This window comes from Fusarium sambucinum, chromosome II (genome assembly GCF_050947815.1).
Source record: "Fusarium sambucinum isolate potato_lamoka chromosome II, whole genome shotgun sequence".
Classification (NCBI taxonomy): Eukaryota; Fungi; Ascomycota; class Sordariomycetes; order Hypocreales; family Nectriaceae; genus Fusarium; species Fusarium sambucinum.
The window spans coordinates 4,378,510-4,404,344 of record NC_139293.1 but is presented as its reverse complement, the minus strand read 5'-3'; the positions used below and the strand labels follow the sequence as shown (position 1 = coordinate 4,404,344).

Genomic DNA, 25,835 nt, shown 5'->3' with positions numbered 1-25,835 from the left:
GCTCTGGCTCTTATCCAGGACAAATATAAAGAATGACTCGTATGCTAGTAGTTTGCATGGTCATTCTTGATTTACGAGAGCAAGTGGCTGTCTCCAGTCATTGGCAACTGAGCGCTTCAACACCCTTTTAGGAATCAGTCTGAGTGATGATAAATCGCGCTTCAAACTCTTGTTTGTGGGAGACCATATCAGATATAATTATGTATTTATTATGCTAATTATTTAAACTTTGTCTCCAGGTCACATTGAATTCAATATCGGGACCTAAGGATTATGAAGGCTTCTAGTTAGAGCCAGTCAGCTGCTTCACAACATACTCAGTTCCGAGGTTCTGAGTGGACGAATCCCTTGGATACTGCAGATGAGGCCCATTAATACCGGAGCCGTGTGTGGTATCGCAAACACCATCACCCTGGTTAGGTTAGTAAAAGAATCCGGAGAGAAGGTTAAGTCTACTCACATAAATACAGACATCGAGAGTCTTTGAGACCCAGTCCTGAGGAATACCACCACCTCCGAAAGCCGAAATTCCGCTCACGTTCTTGGTAGTGTCGCCGCCCTTGTTGTCTACGTTGCACTCAAGACCTCTCTTGTGTAGCGGGTTGCCGATGAGGAAGACACCCTTGACAGCATCCTTGGCGCTTCCAGTCAGCTGCGACATGGCGTTGACAGTAGCGGCAGCACCCTGAGAGTAGCCTTCGAGAATGAAGCACTCGTTGGGGTTGGAAGACAGGACGCTGTTGACCTTTCTGACGATGTCGCGAGTTCCTGATGCCGAGTTCTGGCTAAAGTCGGCAGGGTATACAGTGTTGTAAATCTTTCCGCCAGAGACTTGGGAAGTGATTCGAGAGTTCATGGTTCTGAAACCAGATGAGGCGCCCTGAGCTTCACCGGTTCCTCTGGTGTTGATGATGGTGTATGAGCTGCAACCTGCTGCACGAGGCTCATGCTCGATGGGGCTTGCAGTCACGCAGCTGGCGACAGTAAGAAGGGGGATCATCTGGAAACGCATTGTGAATGTTGTAAGGGTTGGTTTGAGGGTTGTGAAGAGTAATTGGTAAGTTGTCAAGATGATATAGTTTGTTTTCTGGTTTCCTCGATCATGTTTCGAAACGGAACTCTTATACAAACAAGTGTCAAGGGATCTACAACGATAAAACACTGGCCATTGTCTTTAGAAATTAACAACTCGCAAGCCTACCCAAACGGGTTCTAGTTTTGGTCGCTTTGACGCTCCCCAGTTGTTAGCGACCCGCTAAGAGCTTGTCAATTTAGAGACCAAGTGTGTCGATCCCTACGGTATACTCCGTTAGATATCTCGGAACTGCAGTGTTTGATTGCAATTTGACGGGGCCAGTATGTTTTAGTTCATCAAATTGGACAGCCCACACCTTTTTGGTAATCGGCCAACTCGTGTCCTGGTGTCATGTCAAGATTCGGGAGAGACTAACCAGATGTGAGGTTCGATCTTCCCTTTTCGTTTGAAGCACCGCTCCGAATCGCGGAGAAGACATCCGAGATCGACGACCGAACAATCTAGATTTATGCTGATCATCAGATATCGGAACCTTGCCGCACGTGGCTGCCTGCGAGCTGGCGAATAGATCTAAAGCAACTTATTGTTACACCTGACCATGACTCGTCTAGTCTCGAATCCATGGCTACTGTCGAAATCAGGATTATGGACAGGCTTCAAAAATCTTGCGACAAACTACTCGTCTTCAAAAGATGTAGGTAATAGCTCCGGATAGTTTTACAGAAACAGGAAAAGTAGGCGCACGAGCCAAGGTGCGGTGCAATGAGACTGATAAACAAGAGCGTGATCATGGAAAATTAAGGAGTGCCCCTTTTCATACCAGCAGTTAGATGTAACACTGGCGTGAAAAATTCAAATTTAAACGGCCATGACTCGACAGTCAACTGGTGTTCCAGACAAGATATCATGAATATTTTGAATTGGAAGGGCTGTATTCCTGGCTTGGTATTGCAAAGGCTCATCTGTACTCGACAAACTTTCGTGTATGCAACTCTTCTGCAAGACCCGAAACTTATTGAGAGAAACCAGCTAAAGGAGAAATGTTGGACATGTCCATTCTCTCAGCACTCGACAGAATCATTTTCATGCAAAGTCACAATACGAGTGGTGATTAGAGAAACATCAGCTCGACAAGTGATGGTATTGTAGTTGCAACGAGTCTGCCTGCATGCGGCTTTGTTAACATCTTCGGATTAATAAGGAATAACCTGGTACAGAGCAAATGTATGGCAATGACGAAAGAGGCGGTGGAAAATTTATCCATGAAGAATATGTGGAACTTTATTTTTGATCATATCAACCCCGCAATCCATGTTTACACGTCTTGAACTACTGCTTACAACAGAAGAACACACATCATCATTATTCACCACGATATCATTAATTGAACAACACTACAATTGCCAAAATGCCGCGTATGAATCTTGGCCTTCCCTATAATCATTGCAGCTTGCCGTCTGGATGTCTGGCCGGCTTTCAGAGTGCCAACCTGCTCCAGTGCGCCGGTTGCCATGTCATCAAGTACTGTGGCAAGCCTCACCAAAAAGCAGACTGGCGTAGACACAAGGTCCAATGTGTCGTTATAAAACAGCAAAGAGAAAAACTGGCTGCCGAAGAGACCAAGCTACGCACCGAACCGGACAGAGACACAAATGGCGAAAACCCTTTTGACACCATAGTAGGCAAATTCTGGTTTTTCAAGAGCACTCGCCCCTACATGTCAGCTCGTTTTGACCTGATGTCTGCCATTCTCAATGTCCGTACTGGAGAAGCCGTCCAAGCTGCTCTTGACCATGCACTCGACATGATTCGCCTTTGCAGAGGCGACAACCAGGACGTTCGGTCTCATGTCCCTGCCCTCCACCTACGACTTGGTAATGATCAAGAGGCGTACGACTTTATCAAATGGTATGCGGTTGTGCCTGACGAAAATTATGATTAGAGGGACGCAAGCCTACCTTTTCTTGATTTGCATGAACAGGATGCATTCGAGCCTGTCTTTGAGAAGACTCACTATTGCAATGTGTCTTTCACTGTAGCCCTGACACTCATCAAGATTCGCTTGATGCAGGACTTGGACAGCCTTCATGCATTCGTACTGAGGACCCCCGGCGCGTCCGGAGAAGCTAGGTACGACCACCTCCAGAAAGAGGCTATGAGCAACATACTCCTCCAACGACCAGACATCGTCGCCCAAGAAAATTACTTGGAACTCATGACCCAGCTCCGAGCTCAAACCATGCAGCTGTACAAGAAGGTCAAGAAAGATAATCCACATTTCTGGCCGGGCGTCCTGAACCCAAACCTGTTCGCTTACGATGTGCCGACGGGTTATATCCCTGGATCTCGGGAAGAGGCCATCCTTATCTTTCGCCATTCGTGGTACTCGTGGTCAGAAACTCAGCCTGCTATACAGTACATCAGAGGCGTTATAAGCAACGATATGTGAACGTCTCTAATTATATGTAGTGTTGTGGGGTGGAAGAAGAAAGACCGGACCGTTAGGGCCTCTGCGAGGATTGAACTAGACAGACAAGACATTTTATTCTTTGTGAAGGTGTTATAAGTTAAGGCTTAGTTATGAGTTTGAGATTGGTCTCTTCCTGAATACAAAGGTTTATTGGTTGGCACTATAGTAATGTCAAGAATGTCAGAGGTACAATACTGCTGTTGTATGAAGATGGATGTTATTTTACTGCGATTCGGACACAAAGTCTTGGTTAAGCTGTCATAGATGGTAGTTGCAGAGTGATTGCGTTACCTGCCAGACCGAACAGTACTGGACATCGTTCCTGATTGATGTCACTTATGTTGACCCTTACCACTATGAACCTTGTTGAATCTTCGACACGTTGGTGCAAGGTATACCGATGTTGAGCGGGGCCCTTTTATTATCCTTGTTTAAGAATAGTTTCTTGATGACGATATGCCAAGGCAACCAAATCGATGGGGAAGGTGAACGTTTATGAGACTGGTCATTGCATATATCTAAGAGATCGGAGTCATTAGATGGGCACAACAAGACACAAGAAAATTGATAGCCAGACGCACGCAAGACGACGCCCCAAGACCAGAGCTGCCAAGCAACGTCCTGGCCACATACTAAGCAATATCTAGCCAAGTATGCTGGATATCGTCGTATATCCGATTGTTCAACTAATAATAGGTTGCTGTTTGGGATTACAGATAGATTAGTCAATCGGTTAAGGTTATCCTCAAGTACCTAGTGTAGGTTCCGCGCAGACACTGATATCATTCCGTGGCATGGGAATCCTCCGCGTAGCCCAACCACCGCAGTCCGTTTGAGCCCCGTTGGAGTCGCCTATTCTTTACCCCTCATGGCTCTATGCCCGAACTTGGAATAATCAAGTCAATAATGCGGGGAATTAATTGGAGTGTACAACAAGCAATCCCATGTAGGATCCTATAAGATACCGGATTAAGACCCAGGACCAGACAGAGGAACGCAGACTTTACAGAACTGCACGTCAAAGGATGCAAGAGTCCTATTTCTACACTGTTGTAGCTGATCCAATACTCACGCAACTGTGCCAGAACATCTGCTTTTTGTAACTTGTGTAGATCATCTGATCAACTTCTGGGGAACTTGAACCCACTCTCGGCATTATTCGCGGCCTTGTTCTTGTTCAAGACCGGGGTAGGCGCGCTAGTTTACCAAGGGATTCCTCGTTGGGGATGGGGAAAACGTGTGAGCAGTAGCACTAAGAGATATGTAGACGTAACGGCAGGCACCAAAACGATCGGGAAGCCCGTTTTATTTACGTGCGTGGTTGACAAGTTTCCACTTTGACACCTGGGAACCATGACGGATCTAGAAGAACTTCCCGAGCCCGTGGAAGCGGAATGTGAAGACACATGATTGCTTCTCATGGTGATCTATTAGGGTTTGATAGAACAAATAAACAGGCAAAAATAAAAATACCTATAAATATGAGGACAAGAGATCAACCGATAATTGACGAGTTTTCGTTTAGACGTGTGCTTAATCTGGCACAATGTTAATAGTTATTCACCAGGGAATTGGTGCAGTGTTCAACTGCCGAAATAATGATGAAACTTTGTTAAACCAATCAAGTTATTTCACTTGGAGTTATCCGAATCTCAACCGAATCTTGGCTCTGATCACCGACACCAAAGACCCAAAGAGAGAAATCACTTGAATCATAGCGTTGCATACTAATGACTCGTACACACGAAAAGCCGCTCCAAACATGCAGACAGGGGATTTCGGCAAACAAATTCGCAAACATGGAGAAGAATAATTTGCGGGGTTCCAAGGATCCTGAACGGTCGTTTTCCTTACTTGTTCGTTCAGCTAAGTGGAACTGCGTGACATCGAGTCTCAGTTGTTCCCCTTCCTCCCCTGTCGCTCCTTCAGTATCATCCCACAACCTGGGGGAACTGGAAACTGGAGGCCCCGCGATGTATCGATCTAAGCCTGCTTTTTTCTTCTTCTTTCGGGTGACAGCGGCGGCTTAATCTGGGTCCCGTCTGTGAGTTTATAACGGACGTTGACCGCACTTTGTTTTGAGCCGTTGCCTTTTACGTGGACACTAAGATTTCACTAACTTCTAACCTTATAATTTGGAGCCATGGCTGTAGACAAAAGCTCTAGGCCCTCTTTAGGGGGCATTATGGCTGTTTTGCCAAACCCGACTACACCCTGGTATAAGCAGAGCCATCTAGCGAAACTCAATGGGTTAATCCTTGGCCTCGTTTGTTTTCGTGCGTAACTATACACCATCATATGTACTCCTTTTACTGATCGACGATAATAGAGTCTGCTATCGGATATGACGGTAGTCTGCTCAACTCGCTGCAGTCTTTCCCGCAATGGAACACCTTCATGGGAAACCCTACTGGCGAATGGTCAGGCTTCATCAACTGTACTTACTTCATAGGCTTCATCATTGCTTGTCCACCTAGCTCATGGCTTGCAAACAAGTATGGTCGTCGTATGCCAATCTTCCTTTCCTTCATCCCACTTGCACTTGGAGTTGGTCTCCAAACGAGTGCTCAGTCAAGAGCTCAATGGATCGCAGGCCGTTTCATCCTCGGCCTACCGACGGGAATGTTTGCGACCGCAGTGCCTCTACTCATCACTGAGATTGCCTATCCCAGCCAGCGAAGTGTTGTCTCTGCTTTGATGAACTGCAACTACTTCGTTGGCGGCATCATCGCTTCATGGGCTTCTTACGGCACAAGAAATTACGATGACTGGGCATGGAGAATCCCTACTCTTCTCCAGATTGCGCTGCCACTCGTCGGACTTCCGGCCCTGATCATGGTCGAGGAAAGCCCTAGATGGCTTGTGTCTGTTGGACGGGAAGAGGAAGCTCATCGAATCTTGGCCAAGTTACATGCTGTGAGTTACCATTCTGCTCGGTATTCTTCAGTGTCATGTCTAATCTGCTTGAATAGGGCGGCGATGTAACCCATCCTCTTGTCAACTTTGAACTTCACGAGATCACGACCGCTATCGAGTCTGAGAAGCAAGCCACGAAATCCACCTCTTACATGACCCTCGTGTCTACAAAGGCTCACCGTCGACGGTTCTTCATCACTCTTACCCTCGCCATCTACTGCCAATGGGTTGGCAACGGAGTTGTCAGCTACTATCTTTCTACCGTCCTCAGCACAGTTGGTATCACCAGTGTCACTGACCAAACTCTGATCAATGGGTGCCTTCAGATCTGGAGTTTGATAGCCGCATGCACTGGTGCTATGTGTGTTGAACGCTTGGGAAGACGTCCCCTTCTCTTGCTGTCCTGTGCAATTATGTTGGTCAGCTTCATCTTGATCACTGCTTTGTCAGGAAGCTTTGCGAGCACTGGATCCAAGCCTGTTGGAATTACCATGATTCCATTTATCTTCCTTTTCAATGCCGGTTATGGTGTTGCCATGTAAGAGCACCCCCTCCACATACCTGACCTGGGTTGTGTTGCTAACGAAATAAACAGTACTCCGCTTCAAGTTGCATACCCTCTCGAGCTGTGGCCCTTCCAGCTGCGCAGTCGCGGTATGTCTGCGCTCTGGATGATCATGATTTCCGCCCTTATCTTCAACGTATTTGTCAACCCGATTGCACTGGCGGCCATTGGCTGGAAATACTACATCGTATATGTGGTCCTTCTCGTTTCATATGGTCTCGTCATCTTCTTCTTCTACCCAGAAACTAAGGGACGCACACTCGAGGAGATCTCTGTTGTGTTTGGTGACGCCCCCGAAGGCTTGTACGAGACCGAAAACTCGACTAAAGTAACGGAGAAGGCGGATGTCAAGCACTTGGATTAGATATTGAAGTGCGAGACAAGTAAATACAAGTTTCACGGGATTTCCCCTTGTTTGATAGCAATACTAAAGAATGATTCTTTTTATTGGCGAAGTCTTTGAACTGGTCTCTCTCACTCCACCCCTCCCAGTCGTGTCACGCATTTTTAATCATTTCTTCTGTGGCCTGGGCTCATAGTACTCCCACGTCTCCACGCCTTGGCTACTGACGTTGTAAAGCCTTCCAATGATGTTTGAACCGTTGCCGAGGGCCTCATCGTTGACAGCACGCCTCTTGCCACACTTTGAGCAATCGAACTCCCCGTTGTCTGTTACTTCGCCACAAATTTGACCAAGAGCTTTGCCATTGCATTTCCACATTGTGTGGTCCTGTTCTCTCTGTTCTGTAAACATGGTGTTCGATTATTTTAGGCTTTCTGATGGAATATCGCGCTTTGATCGAGGCTCTCGGATTCCGGCTTCGTTTGTGTCTGCAAGTGGTGGACTTCCTCTGTGGACGTAGAGAGAACCAAGATCCGGATTCGCTGTAAATAGTTTGAAGAGAGGTCGCAATCACTGTAGCCCAACGGCTTATTTTGGCAAGCGAATCAGTTGTGATCTTGTATTGCGAGCTTTGGTAAATCAAGGCTATGAAGTCTCTAGCAACCTCCTGACGGCACTGTCACACAAGATTTTGAATATTCGTCGAGAGACTCAACTGTAACAATAATTCCGTTGCTCAGACCCACAGTAGTGCAACCACTAGTAGTAAATGTGATTATTTGTAACGCTTACAAGTAGGGTCACTCGACTATCTTGCAACGAAATTTACTGAAACGTGACCCGAGTTTACTAATGATGCATCACTGGCTTCAGATGAAATTCTGAGGAGCGTGATTGAATCCTTCCAACATATTGAAAAAGGATTGCTTCATACTTGATTTATTTTGGACACATCATGAGGTTATTGGTTGGTCAAGAGACACTTGTAATATGAAGGTAACAGAACAGAAGTCTGTGAGTCCACTCTAGTAAGCATATATCACTGAAATGTATTTCCAATAGTTAAAGAGGGTATTCTATATGATCTATTTGTGACACAATCGCCCAGTCTGCTTGGTTACATAAGCCGGCTGGCCAGTGATGTACCAGTCCTCACTACCAACAGCCGTGGGAGCATAGAAGACACCATATGGGTCAATCTTCTGCTTCAGCTGGTATAGTTTCTTGTAGTTGGATCCAAAGAAAGATTGGCCAAAATCGGGGTCCATCACGTCGCCCTCGTTGCCGTAGCCGCCACCACCAGGGGTCACAGCCTTGAGGCGCTCCATGATGTCAAAAGTGATCTTGTTGTTTACCTCGGCAATCTTCTCCTCGGGGTCGTTGACGTCCCAGTTGAGGGCTGTGATGACAAACATGTTGGCGTCACGCCATGCAGGGTTAGCAGAGTTGGGAGGAGTTTCTTTGGTCTGCTCAGCGTTGATGTTGTAGATAATCAAGATGCCATCTTCAGAAAGAATGCTCTTGAGAGTCTCGATGGTCTTGTCGAGAAGCTTAGGGTCATCCCAGTTCTTGCGAGGAATTAGGCGAGAACCAGAGCGGCCATTGTAGTTGCCAACGTTTTCTGCAGGGAAGTGCTTCTTCCAGGCCGGATAGAAGCTGTCGTGCTGAAAGAATTCGGGCTTGGGGTCGACTCCGAGCTCCTTCCACTCATCGAGAAGAGGTTGGACCATCTTCTTGAACTCTGCGACGGAGATATTGGGGATCATCCAAGGGTTCATAGTCCAGAGGTAGCTGCCGTTGCCAGCAGGGAAGAGGAAACTATAGCCATAGCTCTTCTTGTCGGAGTACTCGGGGAAGCGGCGCCAGTAGACTTCAAGCGCTTTGAAGAGAGCCTCCTCAGAGATACCAACCTCTTTGGTGTTAACACTCCAGGTCATACCGGCGAAGGACATCTTGGGGTAGACTCGGACAGTCATGGAAACAACGACACCCCATGTAGCAGGGCCACCACCACGGATAGCCCAGAAGAGGTCAGTGTTTTGCTTCTCGTTAGCAGTGACGAAACGACCGTCGGGTGTGACAATGTCAGCACTCAAAAGCTGGTCGGCAGCAAGACCAGCGATAGGGCTGAGGGGAGAGTGACCACCTCCAGGAAGGTATCCACCAGCCACACCGACATCCTGAAAAAAGATTAGTGAATGCAATAGAAGAAAGTTTGAGCGAGACGTACGCGACATTCTCCACCAACTGCAGTGTAGCCTTCACGGTCAGCAGCCTCGTATAAGTCCTTGACCTGAACACCAGCACCGATCTTAAACGCAGGACCAGTATAGCTACTGGCACCACGATAGTTCTTGGTGAACTTGACATCCTTCAAGTGATGAGTCCAGATGCTAAGAGCACCAGCGCCAGTGCTCTTGCCAAGGAAGTCATGGCCAGTATTGTGTACGACAAGTCGAATATTCAGGCTTCGGGCGAAGTTGACAGCGAGCTGGATCTGAGCAACATTGGTGGCCTTGATAGAGTATAAAGGAAAGCCACCGATGGTGCATTTGGAGCCAGATTCAGCATTGCTGGGCTCACAGGTGGCACCTTGGAAGAGAGGTGACATGACTGAAGTGGGATCATCGATACTTGAACATGTCAGTTGATAATGCATCGAAGTAAATATCATGTATCCTACTCACTGTGTAGTCGAATTGTGCCATTTTTCTTTAAGATAAGAACATTTCTCCTCATTATAGTGCTCTCCCTTGTAGCAAGCCGAACCAAGGGGAACAGTGCTGATGAGTGCGCCTCCAGTAAGAAGGTCGAGGACATTCCAGATGAACTTGCTGGGGAATGCCTTATCACCAGGGAAGATCTTGCACTTCGAGTCAGAAACAGCATGCCGTTTCTTGGAAGTCTTGGCGTCAGCAAAGTAGAAGAGTTCGATGTCACTCAAGTTCAGATCTGTGAGGTTGGCGAGCACAGCGTCAGTTAATTGAGGAGCACTCTCGACAAAGGAGTTCTTGGAAGCTGCAGTCATTGGCTTTGCCCAAGCAGGAGCCACATTGCTCTCATCAGCGGCTGTTCCACGTTTCAGATCAGCGATGGTCCATGTAAGAATGTGAGAAGGGAGGATCAGCAGGTGATGTCACATACGAACAGCCTCGCCGTCGACGTCGATTGTCTGGCCAAGGGTGAAGGGGACAAGCGCGGCAAGCAGCCACGAAAGGCGAGAGCCTTGCATTGTCGTATCAAGAAGGTTTAGAGGCTGCAGGGACGAGACAAGAGATGACAAGGCGTCAAGAATGGAACGAGAGGGATAGGGATAAAGAAGAAGGGGAAAGAGATCGACTTGAGCCACATGGTTTGCTATGCTGACTATATATCTAACACTAGTAGTCTTTGAACTTGCAGAATCCTCGAGCGGGCGTTGTGTCTGTTGGTAAAGCGGTAAAACGGTCGGTGGTACGCATTAGGTAGTAATTACCTGGGCTTTGGGATCATGGGCAGATTTCCATCCTGCCATCCATGCTGACTATTGTTGGTTGGCGCCGGCTCAGGTGGAGAAGAAAAAGGCGAGGTAAAGTCTTGGGTCTAGACGGGGTAGGGTGAAAGTCCCGCAGATATCGGATGCAAAACCCCCGACATCCTGACTAAATAATGGTATTTGCAAGACGGGAAGACGGCACTCGTAAGCAGAGTGGATTAACAGTGGAAATGATACTCGATTTAATTAGCTTGGCCTTTCGAATTGTCTTCCATCAACATGCACCACAACCAACATGCAGGGTCGGGCTCTTCGGGTTTCCTTTTAAGTTTACGTGACAGGTCATAAATTTGATTGGAGCGGGAGTCGACCAACACACAGAGACGGACAAACTCTTCCACACAAGGATGGAGGCCGACAAAGTTCATGACCCTAGACCAAGTAGCAAACCTTATTGGGGTACAAGGTATGGCATTCGTTGAATACCGAGTGTACAATAGACGAAATTACGAGTTTGCCACGCTCCTCTCTTGCCATTGGTCTTTGATGAGATTTGTCTACATCCTCAACATGGAGGCATCTAGCTCTAACAATGACTAGCCACTTTCGGGGGGCGGTAAAGAGATGACCTCCGAGAATTGAACGGCAGAGACAGGATCTTCGGACGGGTCGTTTAGCTGAGACGGACGATGGATCAGCCCAAATGGGGTTGCGACTGGCTGTGAACCCTGGTGAGGCTCCAGGGATCTGGGGTAGTGGCTCCGGGATCCTCGAAGGGCCGCTAAAGTTTTCTCGGCTAAGGATTGCAGGGTCCAACTGTGCCTCCTGGAGGCTGCATGTTACGTACTCTATCAATGCGTTTTGTTGGTAGTTTGCAGCTAGTCCTCAGGGTATCGGAAAAGTTGGCCACTGGAATCATAAACGACGAAATTAGTAGATCAGTTTATGCTATTTAGATCATACTTCTTAGGCTGTCTATTTTTGTATCCCAAAGTTTAGGAACCCAGCTATTCTGGTAGCCACTAGCCAGTCCATCGTTGAAGATTATCAAGGACGTTTAGCCTAATAAAAAGTCCTCAAATGAAGATCCTGACCGTTTTAGAACAGGCGAAGGAAGATGGCTTAAAGTTAGATTAAACGAGGCAGCCGTTTATGCTTATCGCTCTGATGAATAGATCCATATGTCGTCTATCCCACTTGAAGCCGAAAACCCAGACTAAGAAATTTCAATCCCACGTACGTCCTGCCAACAATATTGAAAAACCTAAATCCTCTGTCGATGCGCTACTGCTCGAGATTAAGATAAACAGGCTTTGGCTTGACAGAAGGCTGCTGACATGTCTCAGCCACCAACACAAGCTCAGGCAGAAACGTTCGTTAGCACGAAAGCCGTCAAATGCCTTACCGTTTCCACCATCGATCCGTTGACAACCAACATGCATGATCGGAAACACAGCTAAACCTGACATCAAGTATCCCGCGGAAAATGCGCAATTTCTACAGGATGACTCTGCAGCGGCCGGCCCCAGCTAATCTTGCAGTCCGGCCCAACGCGGGATGTGTGGCACAGAAGTAGCTGAAGCCCCGATGCCTTGGACGAGGGACTCGAAACCGACAGGCTTCAGTTCTAGAACCAACAAAGTGTAATCGTACCTGCAGTACGCGAGATCACTTCCCACTCGAGGATTGGTACATGGCCCTGCATGTACGTCTCCCAAGAACCAAGAACTCACCCACCTGCCTCTCATTTGATACAGGATGATGGTGGTTCAGCTTTCTCCTCACGGACCATGAAACCCATGCTGAGTCAAATTTTGACTCCCTCACAAACTCTGTTTAAGTATGCAGCCTTATTGGGCTATGGGAATTACCTTGAAGATTCTGCTCGTACTAGATCCCCCTAATATTTGACAAGTGGCAGTTCAGCCAACAGTGTACATAAATCCGTAGAAATCCCTCTTGCTATATCCAAAAAACCTATTAGCCGACTTTCGTTCCGTTCGTCTCTTCAACAGCGGTTCCCCTGTTGCCAAGGGCACTGATCAGCATAACGATCGCACAGTCCTTCCGGATCAGCGCGTTGCATCGAATCTACGATTATCTTTTTTAGTAAAAGCACGGAATGCAACGTCTAGTTCATTGTCATACAGTCTAACAATCTTGAATTAATCTTCAAAAATGGATTCGTTCAGTCTTTACCCTCGAACGGGACCACCACCGTTTCCCAATCCCACGACGCTTCCGACGACGCCGCTTCAGCAAAAGGGCCTTGCAGCTCTATTCATATTCCCGAGTCTATCTATAATGGTCGTGTCAATGCGCATATACAGTCGCGTGACCTCACGAACGACAGGACTCGGTAAGCTATCTCAGGTTGCATGCAATGTTCACAAACGCTTATTGTCTTTTGCAGATGACTACCTCATTCTGGGGGCACTTGTGAGTGGAGACCTCGTTACGGATCGTTCATCATCCAACTGACATGACCAGCTATTTGCTTTGCTTATGATTGGACCTTTGTACATGTGTAAGTTGAATACATCTTAAGTAACCCGTGTCAACTTTGCTAACCCCCATTGCCAACAGTCATAAAGCTCAACTACTGGGGATTCAGAGCGTACGACGTACCAAAGGACCTTGACCTCGCTGCTGGTTTCTGGTGGAATTTCCTCGTACAGATGTTCTACAACCCTGTTCTAGCCCTCGTCAAAGCATCAATTCTCGTCTTCCTTCTGCGACTCGGCGGCCACAAGACAAACGTGCGGTATGCTATTCACGGACTCAATCTCTTCAATGCTCTACACGCCGTTGCCATTTTCTTCACTGCCCTTTTCCAATGCTGGCCAATTGAAGCAAACTGGAATTTCCCCCTGCGTGACGAGCCAGGTGTCAAGTGCGTTAGCAACTGGTTCCATGTCATTGCATCCTGCATCACCATCGTGACGGACTTTCTCGTTGTCGCGCTGCCTTTTTGGATCTTTTTAGGTCTTACCATGCGATGGGCGACTAAAATTGCTGTTCTTAGCGTGTTTGTTTTGGGTAGTGCGTAAGTAGTTGACCGTCTCTCTAACAATTCAAGTACTGACAATGTGTAGCGTTGGTATCATTGCTATCGTTAGAGTCATCTCCATTCACCATCAACTCGTTGAAGGGCCCGATCCTGGTGAGGATACTTTCTACACTGTCCTTCCTGTATGGGGAGCCATCGAAACGAACATCGCCATTATATCCGCCTCTATCCCAGCTCTCCGACCGCTGTTCCGACGATGGTTCCCTGCACTCTTTGGTGGAAGCTCCGGAGTAACATCCGGCACACCCTACGGCGATCGATATGTAAACAGTGCTCGAGGCACGCACGGCTTGCGATCACATAACCATGATAACATACACCTCAAAGACTTGCGAGGAGCGAGGAACCAACGAACTGAGATTCGAAGCGTGTCACCAACAGGATCGGAGGAGGAGATCATGACGTATAATGGAATTATGCGGACGACGAATATTAATGTTGCGTATGAGGAGACATCGAAAAGTAATCTTGCAGAAACTGGGACAACCGAGTCGAGAACTTCTAGCGAGGCGCGATATGGAGGCAAAGTGTCAGAGACTAGGTCTGGCGTATAATGCCTAGTATTGAATGAGCTACCAAGATAGGATACCATCCATCTATATAGTAATTTATCTCATTTTGACTCTGATCATCCTTCCAACTTCTTAACGTTACATTCCATAGTAACTATACTCTCAGATCAATTTCGGATCGGTAGGGCAAGTAGTGGTAGTGACTGTCGATGCATGTATATATACCAAAGTAGCTTCAACTTGAACAGGTCGGTGTGGCTCAGTTGGTTAGAGCGTTGGTCTCATATGTTTCGATCATGTGACTCGGTTAAACACCAGGGTAATCCAAAGGTCGAGAGTTCGAGCCTCTCCACCGACATTTTTGACCTCTTGCATACTTGTAGCTTTTTTGCAGGGATCACAAGAAGATCACAGAGCAACAGTGTATGTAGTGTAGGTTCAGCAAAACCCAAAAGTCTACTGTTGTTAGCTACCAGTAGAATTGGGTTTGCGTTTTAGATTTTTTTTTTCATGTGAGTATCATCATCAGCGAACACTGTAACCGATATCTTTCCCTCTGTATAACCTCCTCCAAATCTTCCGCTAGGAGCATAAGAGATGAAATGTCAGTACGTTGGCTTAGGCTACTTGGATTAGACTTTTTAGATTATTTACGTTCATGCCCTAAAGCTTTGAGAATCCTATTTTCGCTACCTACTTGCCTCTCATATCTCTTGCCTTACTTCTGATTATTTCTCTCTCATGCTGGTATCTGTAGGGCTCAGGTCACAAATCAGATCGCATACCTCTTGAAATATCTTACACTGCAAAAGGCCATCCCATAGGTCTACATAACCACACATCCACCATTTCCATTCTCATCGCTTCCACAGCAGCCGCAACACTCGTCGCAGTCGCAACAGTTTTCACACTCACAACAATTGTTACATTCGCAACAGTCATTGCATCCGCAGTCACCACAACAGCCATCCTCTTCACCCATGTTGTTGCCCATTGAAGAATCCTGAGCTGGTGGTTCCGTGTAGCCGCTGGGCTGATCATGATATTGATTGTCATATCCATCGCTCTCATATCTAGCATCTGGATCATAATTATTGTCGTGATTGCCCTCATTATCAGAAGACTGGTTGTCATAGTAGTAATTCCCGTTGTCGTAGTAGTTACCATTTTCATCATAATGGTTGTCTTGCTGATAGTTGGTTTGTTCGTAGTTGTCATACTGCCAGCTATTATTCTCAGAAGAGTAGCTGTTGTGTTCTTGGTTGACAACGTTGGTCGAGCTGTTCATTTGGTTGTATATGACAGCGCCCCCTATACCAAGTGCTGCCCCAGCTGCAGCGCCACCGGCGACAGCTTTCGTGTTTGAGGAGCTTCCGCCCTTGTGAGCATGGGCGTGGCCTTGAACCGGGTGTGGTGCTGGTACGCGCCCAGCTTGTTGGACTGGTCGATGGTGGACGTGTTGAATGTGTTGGACATGCTGGACGTGTTGAGGTCTCGGATTGTGTCCTGGCCTCATTGCCTGAGCAGGCCTTGGAGTTCCGCGATTTGCTTGTTGTTGTGGTCGCCTCATTTGTGCCATTTGCATGCCTTGACTAGGTCCGGGCTGTCTACCGACGACAGGACGGCCGGCAACTGGTCTCGGTGCAGTGACTTGTTGGTAGCCAGGGGGTCTTTGGATGGGCTTTTGAGCAGGACGACCAGCTGGGGGACGCTGGGGACCAGCAACTGGACGCCCTTTGGCTACAGTCTTCTTGGGTGGTTGGCTAGAAATCATTGATGTTAGCAAAGCGACTCGAGAACAATTTGGTAAAAACGAACACAGATGGGTCAGAAGGGTACTTACTTTACCATCTTGGAGTTCAAATGTCTTGTTTTTCACTTTGTGTTTACGTGACCGTGCGCCAAAACGAGTCAAGCTTTGCCAAGAGACAGAACATAATAGAAACAGGAACAAGCCCACTTGGTCTGCAGCAACACCGGTATATAAGTTCTCAAGGACTAGAGAAAGAGTATGACAGCTCATGTGGCGGTCGCTTTGGAGCCTCACAATTATCCAAATTAAAACAAATGGTACGCTGACAACCAAGCCTTCGGGAGGTAGCAAGAATAACTGAGCTTTTTTGGCAGATATCAACGTTGAAAAAGTAGAAAGACTGTTTTGGTATTTTCTGATATCCAAATGGCCCCCAACAGAAGTGTAAGGATTTCTTCAGCTTGTTCAGTTCCGGTACACACAGTCCACAAAACGGCCCCCAACTACCAATGCCATTCTGAGGGACCCTGTTATGGCTTGAAGGATTGCTGACACCATTTACTGAAATAGGATTGATAACCGATCGTTGTATCACCAAAACCTCAAACAGGGGGTCTGTTGCGTCTTAAGCGCCAGCCTTATTGTGACCCTAATCTTATGATCGAGATACATGCAAACGGAATCTCCGTCCTTCAAGTTCTGATGAGGCTGGAAGACGGGAAAGGATTTGACAAAATGACACTAAGTCTTCAACACCGTCAATAACAAAGGTAAACGCGCGGCTCTTTAAGATGCAGTCTTGATCCAATCTTTATTTAGCAGCATGTAAACTCGTGACGGCTTTCATGTCTTATGGGTCGGACGGTCACTCCCTCTCAGTCTATGGTCGGTCCATCTGCGTATTAAGTGCTTGTTTCCAGCCAAGTAACTATCCCTGCATGAGAAAAAATAGCTTACAACAAAACCTGTAGAGTCTACGCGTTCCGAAGGGTAAGCCTACTATTTTTTTCTATGCCGCTTGTACACAGTACTTAGCTACCCAAAAGATCAATATAGTATTCATGTCCACAGCATGCAACTTGTGCAAAGCCCCTAATAAAGTGAGTTGATGTGGGGCATTTCCGAGAGGTCTCGGCTGTTCTTTAATTCCACTGTCACTTGTCAGATTTTCAATGGCACTCTGTGTGACCAGGAACATTAGAGCCAAGGAAGACTTACTCGACTTTTAATGATCTATACAAGTTTAATGGAACAGCATGGCTCAAGTGACGATTGCGGTATAGATAAGAATAAAATATCACTGGTATATATTGGGCAGAACTTTTACATTATTTCTTCTTCACTCACATGGAACGGTCACTAGAACATCAACTATGTCTTTAAAATAGTATAATATTCTCGATAATCGCAATCCGACCCTTAATTACGCAATTGGGCCAAAGAAGCTAAACTTGCCCTCAGGATCATACTTGTTTTTCAAGCTCTGCAGACGCTCCTGTCTCCAGACCTCGCCTCCGTACCAGTCACTTGGCTTCTCGTTACCGAAAGCATAGTTGACATAGACACTCATATTCCACTGGCCAGATTCTCTGTGGAGAATATCACGCAGGTCATTTCCAAGCTTGGCAGCCTTCTTGTCAAGCGCAGTATCACCAGGCTTGTAAGTGATCAAAGGAGCAGTGAGGATGTTTTCGTGACGGAAGGCAAAGGCAGAGTCCTTTGCTTCGGTACCACGCACGGCCTGAGTAGAGTAGGCTTCGAACATAAAGATGGAAGTGCTGAAAGGAGACTCAGGGCCAGTCTCGGCAGCAAACAAATCCCATGCGTTTTTCATGGCGTCGACATTGTACTCCTGGAGATACAGAGGGAAACGAGGGTTGACAAGGCCGTTCTTCTGGCATGGAACAGCATCGATATCAATCTGAGTCCATCTGGCCAGATCACGGTAGTCGCCAGACTCGGGACTGATGACGAGGGGCTTGAGGTCATGGAAGGGCTTGGAGATTTCGGGGTCGATCTTTTTGACGCCCTCTTGGATCAGCCAGAAAAGAATGATGGGCTTCAGCTGTTAGATATAAAAAGAAAAGGGTATAGTTAGAAGAAACTCACGTTCTCGGGGTCAGCAGTAGGGTCGTGCACCCAGTAACTCCAGTTGATGAGACCCTCGGGCTGTTTGCGGAGCAGATGCTCATTGGCGGTATTATAAAGTTGCTCAACATGTTTGCCGCTAAAAACAAGAGTCTCAATGGCCCAGTCGCGGTGCTGGATCTCATAGACCTTAGACGTGATGGAAGTCACAATTCCAAAGTTGTGGCCAGCACCCTTGAGGGCCCACCAAATATCAGAGTCTTTGTTGATGGTCTTGAAGGAGCCATCAGCCAGCACAATATTCATGGAGACCCACTGATCTGCGATGATACCGTGATGGCCTTGGAGCCAACCGTGTCCCCCTCCGAGGCCAGGGCCCATATAGCTGACGCACTCGCAGGTTCCAGTCACTATGGACGGTTAGCACCATATTTAGGTTTAGAACAGGAGAAAAGCCGTTGAATCATACCGGTCTGTTTGTTGGCTGCCCAAAGAGTGTCCGTAACCTTCTTAGACTGCGTACCACCACCAATAGTAACAGTCTTGCCATCTGCAGCGACTTCGACTGTGTTCAATTGGTTCAGATAGATCTCAATGCCATGATCCATTCGTCCCAGAGTTGTAATCGCTCCGTGGGCCGTATTGTAGGCGAGAAAGGGTAAGCTCTTGTCATTAGCGTACTTGACCTGGAAGATAAACTTGTTAGATACGATTGTGAAGACGTTCATCTGGGTTACATGCCGCTGTGGCAACATCCTGTTCAGTGCCAGGAACAACCACAATGTTGACTTTGGGAGCGCCCAGAACAGACCAACGAGTAGTAGCCTTCTCAAACTCGGGCGATCCGGGGCAGTAGATCTTGGAAGAATTTGACAGCTTCTTGCCGAGCTGCCCAAGATCTTCGGAACACGTGCCAGAGATGTCACTGCGAATGAAGGGAGTGGCTGCGCATTTAGCCGTAGTAGCCCATGCTGTAACAGCAGCGGTAAGCATAGTAGTGAAACGCATCATGAAGGAATACTACAAGGAGGAACTTGGGCCTAGGCTGAGAAGATCTCTCTGGGAAAAAGATCTTCTACTCTTACGTGGGCCACAAAGATATTTAACCCGCATAAGACACTAGTCAAGTCGTCCTGTTATTGCCAGCATCTGCCCAGTAAGGTCAAGGGTGTGTAGAGATTGGTCTCGAGTCGGTTAATGCAGCCGAGGCTCTCCTTTGTAAAGGAAGGCCAAGAGACTGGGTAGGCAATGAATATCCTTGCTATTTCCTAATCTCAGCAGCAATTGACCTGCCGTAGCCTCTTCCATCGTCCAGCGGTCGCACCGATTCATTTCTCCACTCCCCTGCAGAGGTTCAGAGGATCTGCATCAAACCAGACCAGATATATTTCGCCTAGATCGCGAGTCACATCGCTCAAGGATCCACGATCAGTTGTTATGGGGCGCGAAATCCTCTAGTTAGTGGGACGCTTGGGATACTTGTTTGCGTTCAAATTTTCGATGACAACAAGGAGGAGACCAGAAGATCTGTTTGGTTCAAGTCCGAAGATGATGATGAGTATGACCGGGTTCTTGACATTACATGCATTTATTGTAATTGTGTAGGATTGCCAAGATTTATCGATCTCGGAGGATTAACGCGATTCAGAGATTCCGAGGTACCCGAGCCCCAAGGATCAGCACATGCTGGCAGTTGTTACTTGTCTTTATATACTTGCGAACCTCAACGGCAGAGTGGTAACGTGTTATTCAAAGTGGAATATTAGCTTAGATACTGGCATCCCTTCATTGAGATTGGGTGCTTGACTTGGTCGTTATGTAAAGTTAGATGGGGAATTGGGTCTGAACATGACTACGAAATAAGGTCGTATTAGCAATGTCACCTTCCACTTTACGATTATCTCCGTCCCCGGATCAAACAGTCAAGTACACGACACTTCCATATCCTTGGGAAATACTCTGTATGCGCAACGCAACGGCTTGCATAGCAGTTCAAGATGCAACCTCGCAGCTGACCAACTCAAATAAGTCCGCACTGTTGGAAGCAAAGATTTCCTTACATTCGACCCACCAGACGGCGCGCGCCATTTTCTTCACTTGCTGAACTAACTTAGGCTGCCTCGGCACTACTAGCGTCAGGTACAAGAGCCTGTAGGAATCATTTCCAGCTAAACCCGCTCCCGGGCCACAAAGCCACTAACAGTTCAACATCCACATAGTATTGTACCTGAAGCGCGTCGACTAACTCAGGGGTGCATATGCACATGCTATTCTTGACGGTAATTTTCAGCTCGTGTTCTTCATGGTGACGAAATGGAATCCTTTACTAAATCTTTAGCATACATATGGGGCAGATGTTCGGCAGGCAGCAGCTCTCACATGCTGCATGTCCTGTCGATCTTTACATGTTCATTCCTTTTTCGTTCTTTTTTTTTCTCCATTCCCTCTTTTTTGTCTTTGTGATAGATCTTATAATTCTGATAAGTGAGCATGTCTGATCCCGTGATTGAGAGCTGGACGTTGTACACAGTTGGGGTTGCTGCAACATTTCTAAGATTCTATGCACGAATGAGGGTGGATGGCTTCAGAAGTCTTAAAGCTGAAGATTACCTGATGGTTATAAGTATTGTGAGTCGTTCTTGTATCATGTCTGGTCTGACTCTAACAACGACAGATTTTCTACACCATCCAGACGACCCTCGCCTACAACATTGGGACTCTCGCGCATGGTCTTGCCAACAATGGAATATCAGACGCAGAACGTGCTGCGATATCACCTGGTGATCCAGAATATGATCTCAGGTATTTGATGTATATTGTTCTCAGCATGTATCCCGCTAATTCGATTTATCAGGGTCATCGGTTCTAAAATCCAGGTGGCAGGTTGGGCCATCTACTCGGCCCTCATTTGGTCATTGAAGCTATCCATGCTTTACTTTTATACTCGCCTTACGGTATGTAACTTGATTAAATAAACACCAAACATGATGAATAATTTTTATATAATGGTCTTGGTCGACAGTATCGCATGCGTATATATGTTGGGTTTGGGTTGGTCATTGGTACCTTTGTCGCGACCATGATAGCAATTTTCGCTGGATGCCGGCCGTTCAGTAACTACTGGCAGATCAGTCCAGACCCTGGCAGTGGGTAATCCTCGTTTTGTTGAAGCATACTCTTACATATATCACAGACTCTTGTCAAGCCGCCATTTCAAAACCCATCGTCTGGGCCTCGTTCGCCTCCAACGTCTCGACCGACATATACTTGATCGCCATTCCGCTTCCCATGCTCTGGGGATCTAGTCTAAAGACGATAAAGAAAATCGCTTCAAGTATCGTTCTTGGCTCGGGTATTTTTGTGCTCGTCTGCGCCACCTTGAAAAGCGTTTTCGTTCTAGTGGTACGTCTCAAGAGCGAGATATGTCACTCATCTTTATCTAACATGCACTTTTAGGACCCTATCCATGGAGCTCAGTTGGCTGGTGTTTGGGGTACTCGTGAAGCCTTCGTGGCCGTAATGACAACTAATCTACCAATTTTGTTCCCGCTCTTCAGAATCTGGCTCACGCCGGTTTTTGGAAGCATATTACGCTCGTCGCACAAGACATCATATCAGTATCCAACTGGCTTCCAGACTATTGGTGGTGGGGGCCGAAGTGGCAAGAGTAGTGGCCCCAGTCGTCGTGGGCCCCCAACTGTGAACCCAATATCAGGAAACATGTCGTTCAATAACAGTGAAGAGCGCATTGTCAAGGTAGAGGCGCATGGTATGGCCGACCTGAATCAAGAAGGAAACGGTGGCGTCCAGAAGGGTATCATGGTTTCGAATATGGTGGAGATAGTTCTTGAGGATAAGAAGGGTGGAGGAAATCGAGGCGCGAGTGACTCTGAGAGGTCATGGTAGACCGCGGACTTTTCTTCTTCTTATATAAACGCCACGTCTTACTCACATTCAGAGCTTAATCTTGACCCCACGTGCTGCTTTGTACATCTTGCGATGGCCTTTGTTTTTCTTGGTTTTCACGCTCGACTGATATGATCCGTAGACCTCAAGTATTTTACTGTTAAAGGAGGATCTGCACCCCGGATGGAGATCTTTGACCAAGATTGCCGAGCCGATCTTTCAGGTCGAATAGGAGTCCGTAAAAAGGCGCAAGGGCTGCGATGGAAGCGAGAGGGATCGTCAAAATAGCATCCGGTCACAGATGGCTGGACCTGTCAAAAGCCAGGGTGGAGGATACGACATTATCATGGCCAGCCTCTCTGAACCATCGTAGACTCAACCATATGTGTGTTTCGTCTGAAATGCTTGATTGTACCGGTGAGACCAGATTCGCCAAGACGTATGACCACGTTCGTTGAAGTCTGGTACATAAGCCATTCCTTGTGTAGAAGACCCAGCTTGACAACGTGAGGCGTCACATGAATTATGGCAGTTATGGAGAGAGGTGGCATGAGGGTGTATCATTTCCGTTGTTCTGCCTCAGGGGTTCTCTCAAAGCTTGATGTGTTGTAGAATTGAGTTGGCTGGATGCGTTGATGAACAACTCACCATTCTCACGGCATTAAAGGTTTCGAGTAAAAGTCGGACATGTCGGTCACAACTGTAAGACGACTTTTTGACACCGCAACTTTGCTTTTTAATTGGCCAAGTGTTGTTGGCATTATGGTTGTCGGTATGATCTGACTTCTCAAGGTGTATGTATACAGGCGAGGACACGCAAGCTTACTAGGTCTGCTCCGAGTATCGGATGATACTGTCGGCAAGGTTTCCGTCCTTTTAGAAGCTGACAAATTTGTTGGTGTTTGGGAAACGAGATTGACTTATTTTTTTTTTTGCATTTACGCTAAAAAGTCAATTGTCTCAATTTTTTATTCTGCTGCCTAACTTCTTGGTGTCTGTCTGTACAGTTGACCGCTGTTTCAGGGACCAGACGGTTCAGCTTACCCCTGCTTATTCTCAGCTCAGTGCAGTGGTCATGGGACCTATAGCATGGAGAGCCGCAAGCATGAGGCTGTATGTCCCTGAATCTGACATGGATGAATGATCACATGGACAATTGAAGGGTATTTCCAGGGGAACAGACGGGAGACCCCCACGATGCCCTCAAGGTAGAATTGAACGTGCGCAAGCTTATTTCTTTTTTGGTGAGGGGAAAGAGTGACAAGGTACCCACTGTAGCTTTTAGTTGATGAAGCTATTGTACGGGCAGCATCATTTTTGCGATAAGGAGAATTGATAACAACTATGACGCTGCAAAATGGGTCCCTGGTGGCTGCTGTCTGCTACTCTGTAGTGCTGATCAAATTCTGTATCAAATTTTCAAGGAATAATTAGAGAATGGATGAAAATCTTGCATCATTCGCCACCAGAGAAAAAAGTAGAAAGAGGGTCCATCAATTGAATGGATGAATGAGAATGACAAGTATCACAATTGATTGATTCAAGCAAAGCTATGATAAGCCGATAAAGCTAAACTATGGGGCACTTTCACGTCACTGGCCCCACTAACTTTTGGGGGCTTCTCTCACAAAAAAAAAAAAGAGAGAGAGAGAAGCTGAGCTCATCCACTGGAGAAAATAGAGCCCCACCAAGTTTTTAGCCACAACGCGAGGAAGAGGAAGAGGAGGAAGGAGAGAGAAAGGCAAGTATCAGTGCAGACCAAGTGGCAGGAGCAGAAGAAGCAAAGGCAAGAGCCCACCGAACACGGGGGAACCTTCCTTATCCCCGCTATTCTCAAAGTCTCACTCATCAATTGGAGTCCCCTAGATAACCCGCGGGCGGTCAGCATCCATTCAATTCAGCGGTGACCTCATTCTTCAACAACTTAATTCCTCCTTTTCTTCAACTCTCATCTTTCCACTTTCACCTCAACATCAAAAGCGATCTCTTCCTCTTCATCTTCCACCCAATCTATCCTTACTCCTTCATCTCACCTCCCACCTGATACCCCCCTAACTTACCCCTCCAAAACACACCAAAAAACACAGCCAAAATGACACAACGCCTAAAGCTCACCAGCGCCAACCTCTCCACCATTGCTTCGCAGCAAGGAGAGCAAAGAGTCCAGGTCCCATCCTACGACCGCAAGTCTCTCAAGGAGGGCATCGTCCACGTCGGAGTTGGCGGTTTCCACAGAGCTCACTTGGCTGTCTACGTCGACAAGCTGCTTGGGAAGCACGGTGAGCGCGATTGGGCCATCTGCGGTATCGGCCTGCGTCCCAACGATGCTGCCATGCGCGATGTTCTCAACGCCCAGGACCACCTCTACACCGTAATTGAGCGATCCGCAAAGGGTAGCTTCGCCGATGTCGTCGGCAGCATCAACTCATTCCTTTTCGCTCCTGATGACCGTGAGGCCGTCATTGCAAAGATGGCTCACCCCGACACTCACATCGTCTCTCTCACTATTACTGAGAGTGGCTACTACTACAACGAGAACACCCATCAATTGAAGTCTGAGCACCCTGACATCCAGCACGATCTCAAGCAGGAGAACGAGAACGCACCCATCAGCACATTCGGCTTCCTCTACGCCGCTCTTGCCCGCCGCCACCAGCAGGGCCTCAAGCCTTTCACCGTTCTGTCTTGCGACAACATGCAGAAGAACGGATCCATCACCCGCAGCATGCTCGAGTCTTTCGCCAAGCTCAAGAACCCCGAGCTTGCCAAGTGGATTGCTGAGAAGGGTGCTTTCCCCAACGCCATGGTTGATCGCATTACCCCCAGCACTTCCGAGAACGACATCAAGTCGCTCGCTGACAACTTCGGCATTGAGGATGCCTGGCCCGTTGTCACCGAGCCCTTCATGCAGTGGGTTGTTGAGGACAAGTTCTCCGATGGCCGCCCTCCCTTCGAGAAGGTTGGTGTCCAGGTTGTCGCCGACGTTCACGACGTCGAGCAGTTCGAGAAGCACAAGCTTCGTCTCCTCAACGCCAGTCACTCCGCCATGGCTTACCCCGGACAGCTTGCTGGCTTCAAGTACGTCCACGAGGTCTTGGAGAACCCCACCTACCGCAAATTTGTCTGGCAGATGATGCAAGAGGAGGTCAAGCCTCTTCTTCCTGAGATTCCTGGTGTCGACATCGACCAGTACTGCAACACCCTCATGGAGCGATTCTCCAACCCCACCATCATGGACCAGATCCCCCGTGTCGCCCTTAACGCCTCCGGCAAGATCCCCCAGTTCATCATGCCCTCCATCGCCGAGAACATCTGGGTTACTGGCCCCTTCCGCCGCCTGTGTTTCGTCGCCGCTGGGTGGTTCGTCTACATCAACGGCGTCGATGACAAGGGCAACAAGTTCGAGGTTGACGATCCTCTGCGCGAGAAGCTTCAGGCTCTGGCCAAGGAGGGTGGCCCTGACCCCCGCTCCATCCTGAGCGTCCGAGAGCTGTTCGGTGACGATTTGCGAGGTGACCAGCGCTTCTTGGATGAGGTGACCAAGGCCATGGCTTTGATCACCAAGGATGGTGTCTTGGAGACCATCCCCAAGTACGTCAGCTAAATTGGCTGTCGACTAGACACTTGGAATTTACCTGTCTCTTGTTCAACGGAAAGGTTTTCAGCGAAGCGCGGATTTTTGATGAGGAATTGGCTTAATG

General features: G+C 47.6%; 10 protein-coding genes across 10 annotated transcripts; 5 read left to right on the top strand and 5 right to left on the bottom strand.

The window, feature by feature from the left end:
- Positions 1-283: 283 nt before the first annotated feature.
- On the bottom strand, positions 284-1,012 carry FSST1_008378 (cutinase; the record flags this gene model as incomplete). The annotated part of the gene is made up of 2 exons (XM_083225257.1): positions 284-412; positions 461-1,012. The coding sequence occupies 2 exons, from the start codon at positions 1,010-1,012 to the stop codon at positions 284-286; spliced, it is 681 nt and encodes a 226-aa protein (XP_083084339.1).
- A 1,432-nt stretch (positions 1,013-2,444) lies between these two features.
- FSST1_008377 (zinc finger MYND domain-containing protein) lies at positions 2,445-3,485 on the top strand (the record flags this gene model as incomplete). Its single annotated transcript, XM_083225256.1, has 2 exons — positions 2,445-2,944; positions 2,990-3,485. The coding sequence occupies 2 exons, from the start codon at positions 2,445-2,447 to the stop codon at positions 3,483-3,485; spliced, it is 996 nt and encodes a 331-aa protein (XP_083084338.1).
- A 2,164-nt stretch (positions 3,486-5,649) lies between these two features.
- On the top strand, positions 5,650-7,351 carry FSST1_008376 (general substrate transporter; the record flags this gene model as incomplete). Its single annotated transcript, XM_083225255.1, has 4 exons — positions 5,650-5,782; positions 5,836-6,422; positions 6,479-6,960; positions 7,018-7,351. The coding sequence occupies 4 exons, from the start codon at positions 5,650-5,652 to the stop codon at positions 7,349-7,351; spliced, it is 1,536 nt and encodes a 511-aa protein (XP_083084337.1).
- Positions 7,352-7,498: 147 nt separating this feature from the next.
- FSST1_008375 (uncharacterized protein) lies at positions 7,499-7,708 on the bottom strand (the record flags this gene model as incomplete). The annotated part of the gene is made up of 1 exon (XM_083225254.1): positions 7,499-7,708. One exon carries the CDS (start codon positions 7,706-7,708, stop codon positions 7,499-7,501), a length of 210 nt encoding a protein of 69 aa, XP_083084336.1.
- A 707-nt stretch (positions 7,709-8,415) lies between these two features.
- FSST1_008374 (FAD-dependent oxidoreductase) lies at positions 8,416-10,562 on the bottom strand (the record flags this gene model as incomplete). Its single annotated transcript, XM_083225253.1, has 4 exons — positions 8,416-9,510; positions 9,561-9,963; positions 10,018-10,399; positions 10,475-10,562. The coding sequence occupies 4 exons, from the start codon at positions 10,560-10,562 to the stop codon at positions 8,416-8,418; spliced, it is 1,968 nt and encodes a 655-aa protein (XP_083084335.1).
- A 2,421-nt stretch (positions 10,563-12,983) lies between these two features.
- Positions 12,984-14,429, top strand: FSST1_008373 (uncharacterized protein; the record flags this gene model as incomplete). Its single annotated transcript, XM_083225252.1, has 5 exons — positions 12,984-13,164; positions 13,219-13,244; positions 13,296-13,332; positions 13,392-13,851; positions 13,901-14,429. The coding sequence occupies 5 exons, from the start codon at positions 12,984-12,986 to the stop codon at positions 14,427-14,429; spliced, it is 1,233 nt and encodes a 410-aa protein (XP_083084334.1).
- Positions 14,430-15,213: 784 nt separating this feature from the next.
- FSST1_008372 (uncharacterized protein) lies at positions 15,214-16,161 on the bottom strand (the record flags this gene model as incomplete). Its single annotated transcript, XM_083225250.1, has 1 exon — positions 15,214-16,161. One exon carries the CDS (start codon positions 16,159-16,161, stop codon positions 15,214-15,216), a length of 948 nt encoding a protein of 315 aa, XP_083084333.1.
- Positions 16,162-17,563: 1,402 nt separating this feature from the next.
- FSST1_008371 (uncharacterized protein) lies at positions 17,564-19,236 on the bottom strand (the record flags this gene model as incomplete). Its single annotated transcript, XM_083225249.1, has 4 exons — positions 17,564-18,205; positions 18,250-18,638; positions 18,698-18,914; positions 18,970-19,236. 4 exons carry the CDS (start codon positions 19,234-19,236, stop codon positions 17,564-17,566), a joined length of 1,515 nt encoding a protein of 504 aa, XP_083084332.1.
- A 1,482-nt stretch (positions 19,237-20,718) lies between these two features.
- FSST1_008370 (uncharacterized protein) lies at positions 20,719-22,134 on the top strand (the record flags this gene model as incomplete). Its single annotated transcript, XM_083225248.1, has 6 exons — positions 20,719-20,856; positions 20,903-21,030; positions 21,083-21,182; positions 21,251-21,374; positions 21,422-21,630; positions 21,685-22,134. The coding sequence occupies 6 exons, from the start codon at positions 20,719-20,721 to the stop codon at positions 22,132-22,134; spliced, it is 1,149 nt and encodes a 382-aa protein (XP_083084331.1).
- A 2,092-nt stretch (positions 22,135-24,226) lies between these two features.
- FSST1_008369 (mannitol dehydrogenase family protein) lies at positions 24,227-25,738 on the top strand (the record flags this gene model as incomplete). The annotated part of the gene is made up of 1 exon (XM_083225247.1): positions 24,227-25,738. The coding sequence occupies one exon, from the start codon at positions 24,227-24,229 to the stop codon at positions 25,736-25,738; it is 1,512 nt and encodes a 503-aa protein (XP_083084330.1).
- Positions 25,739-25,835: the final 97 nt, after the last annotated feature.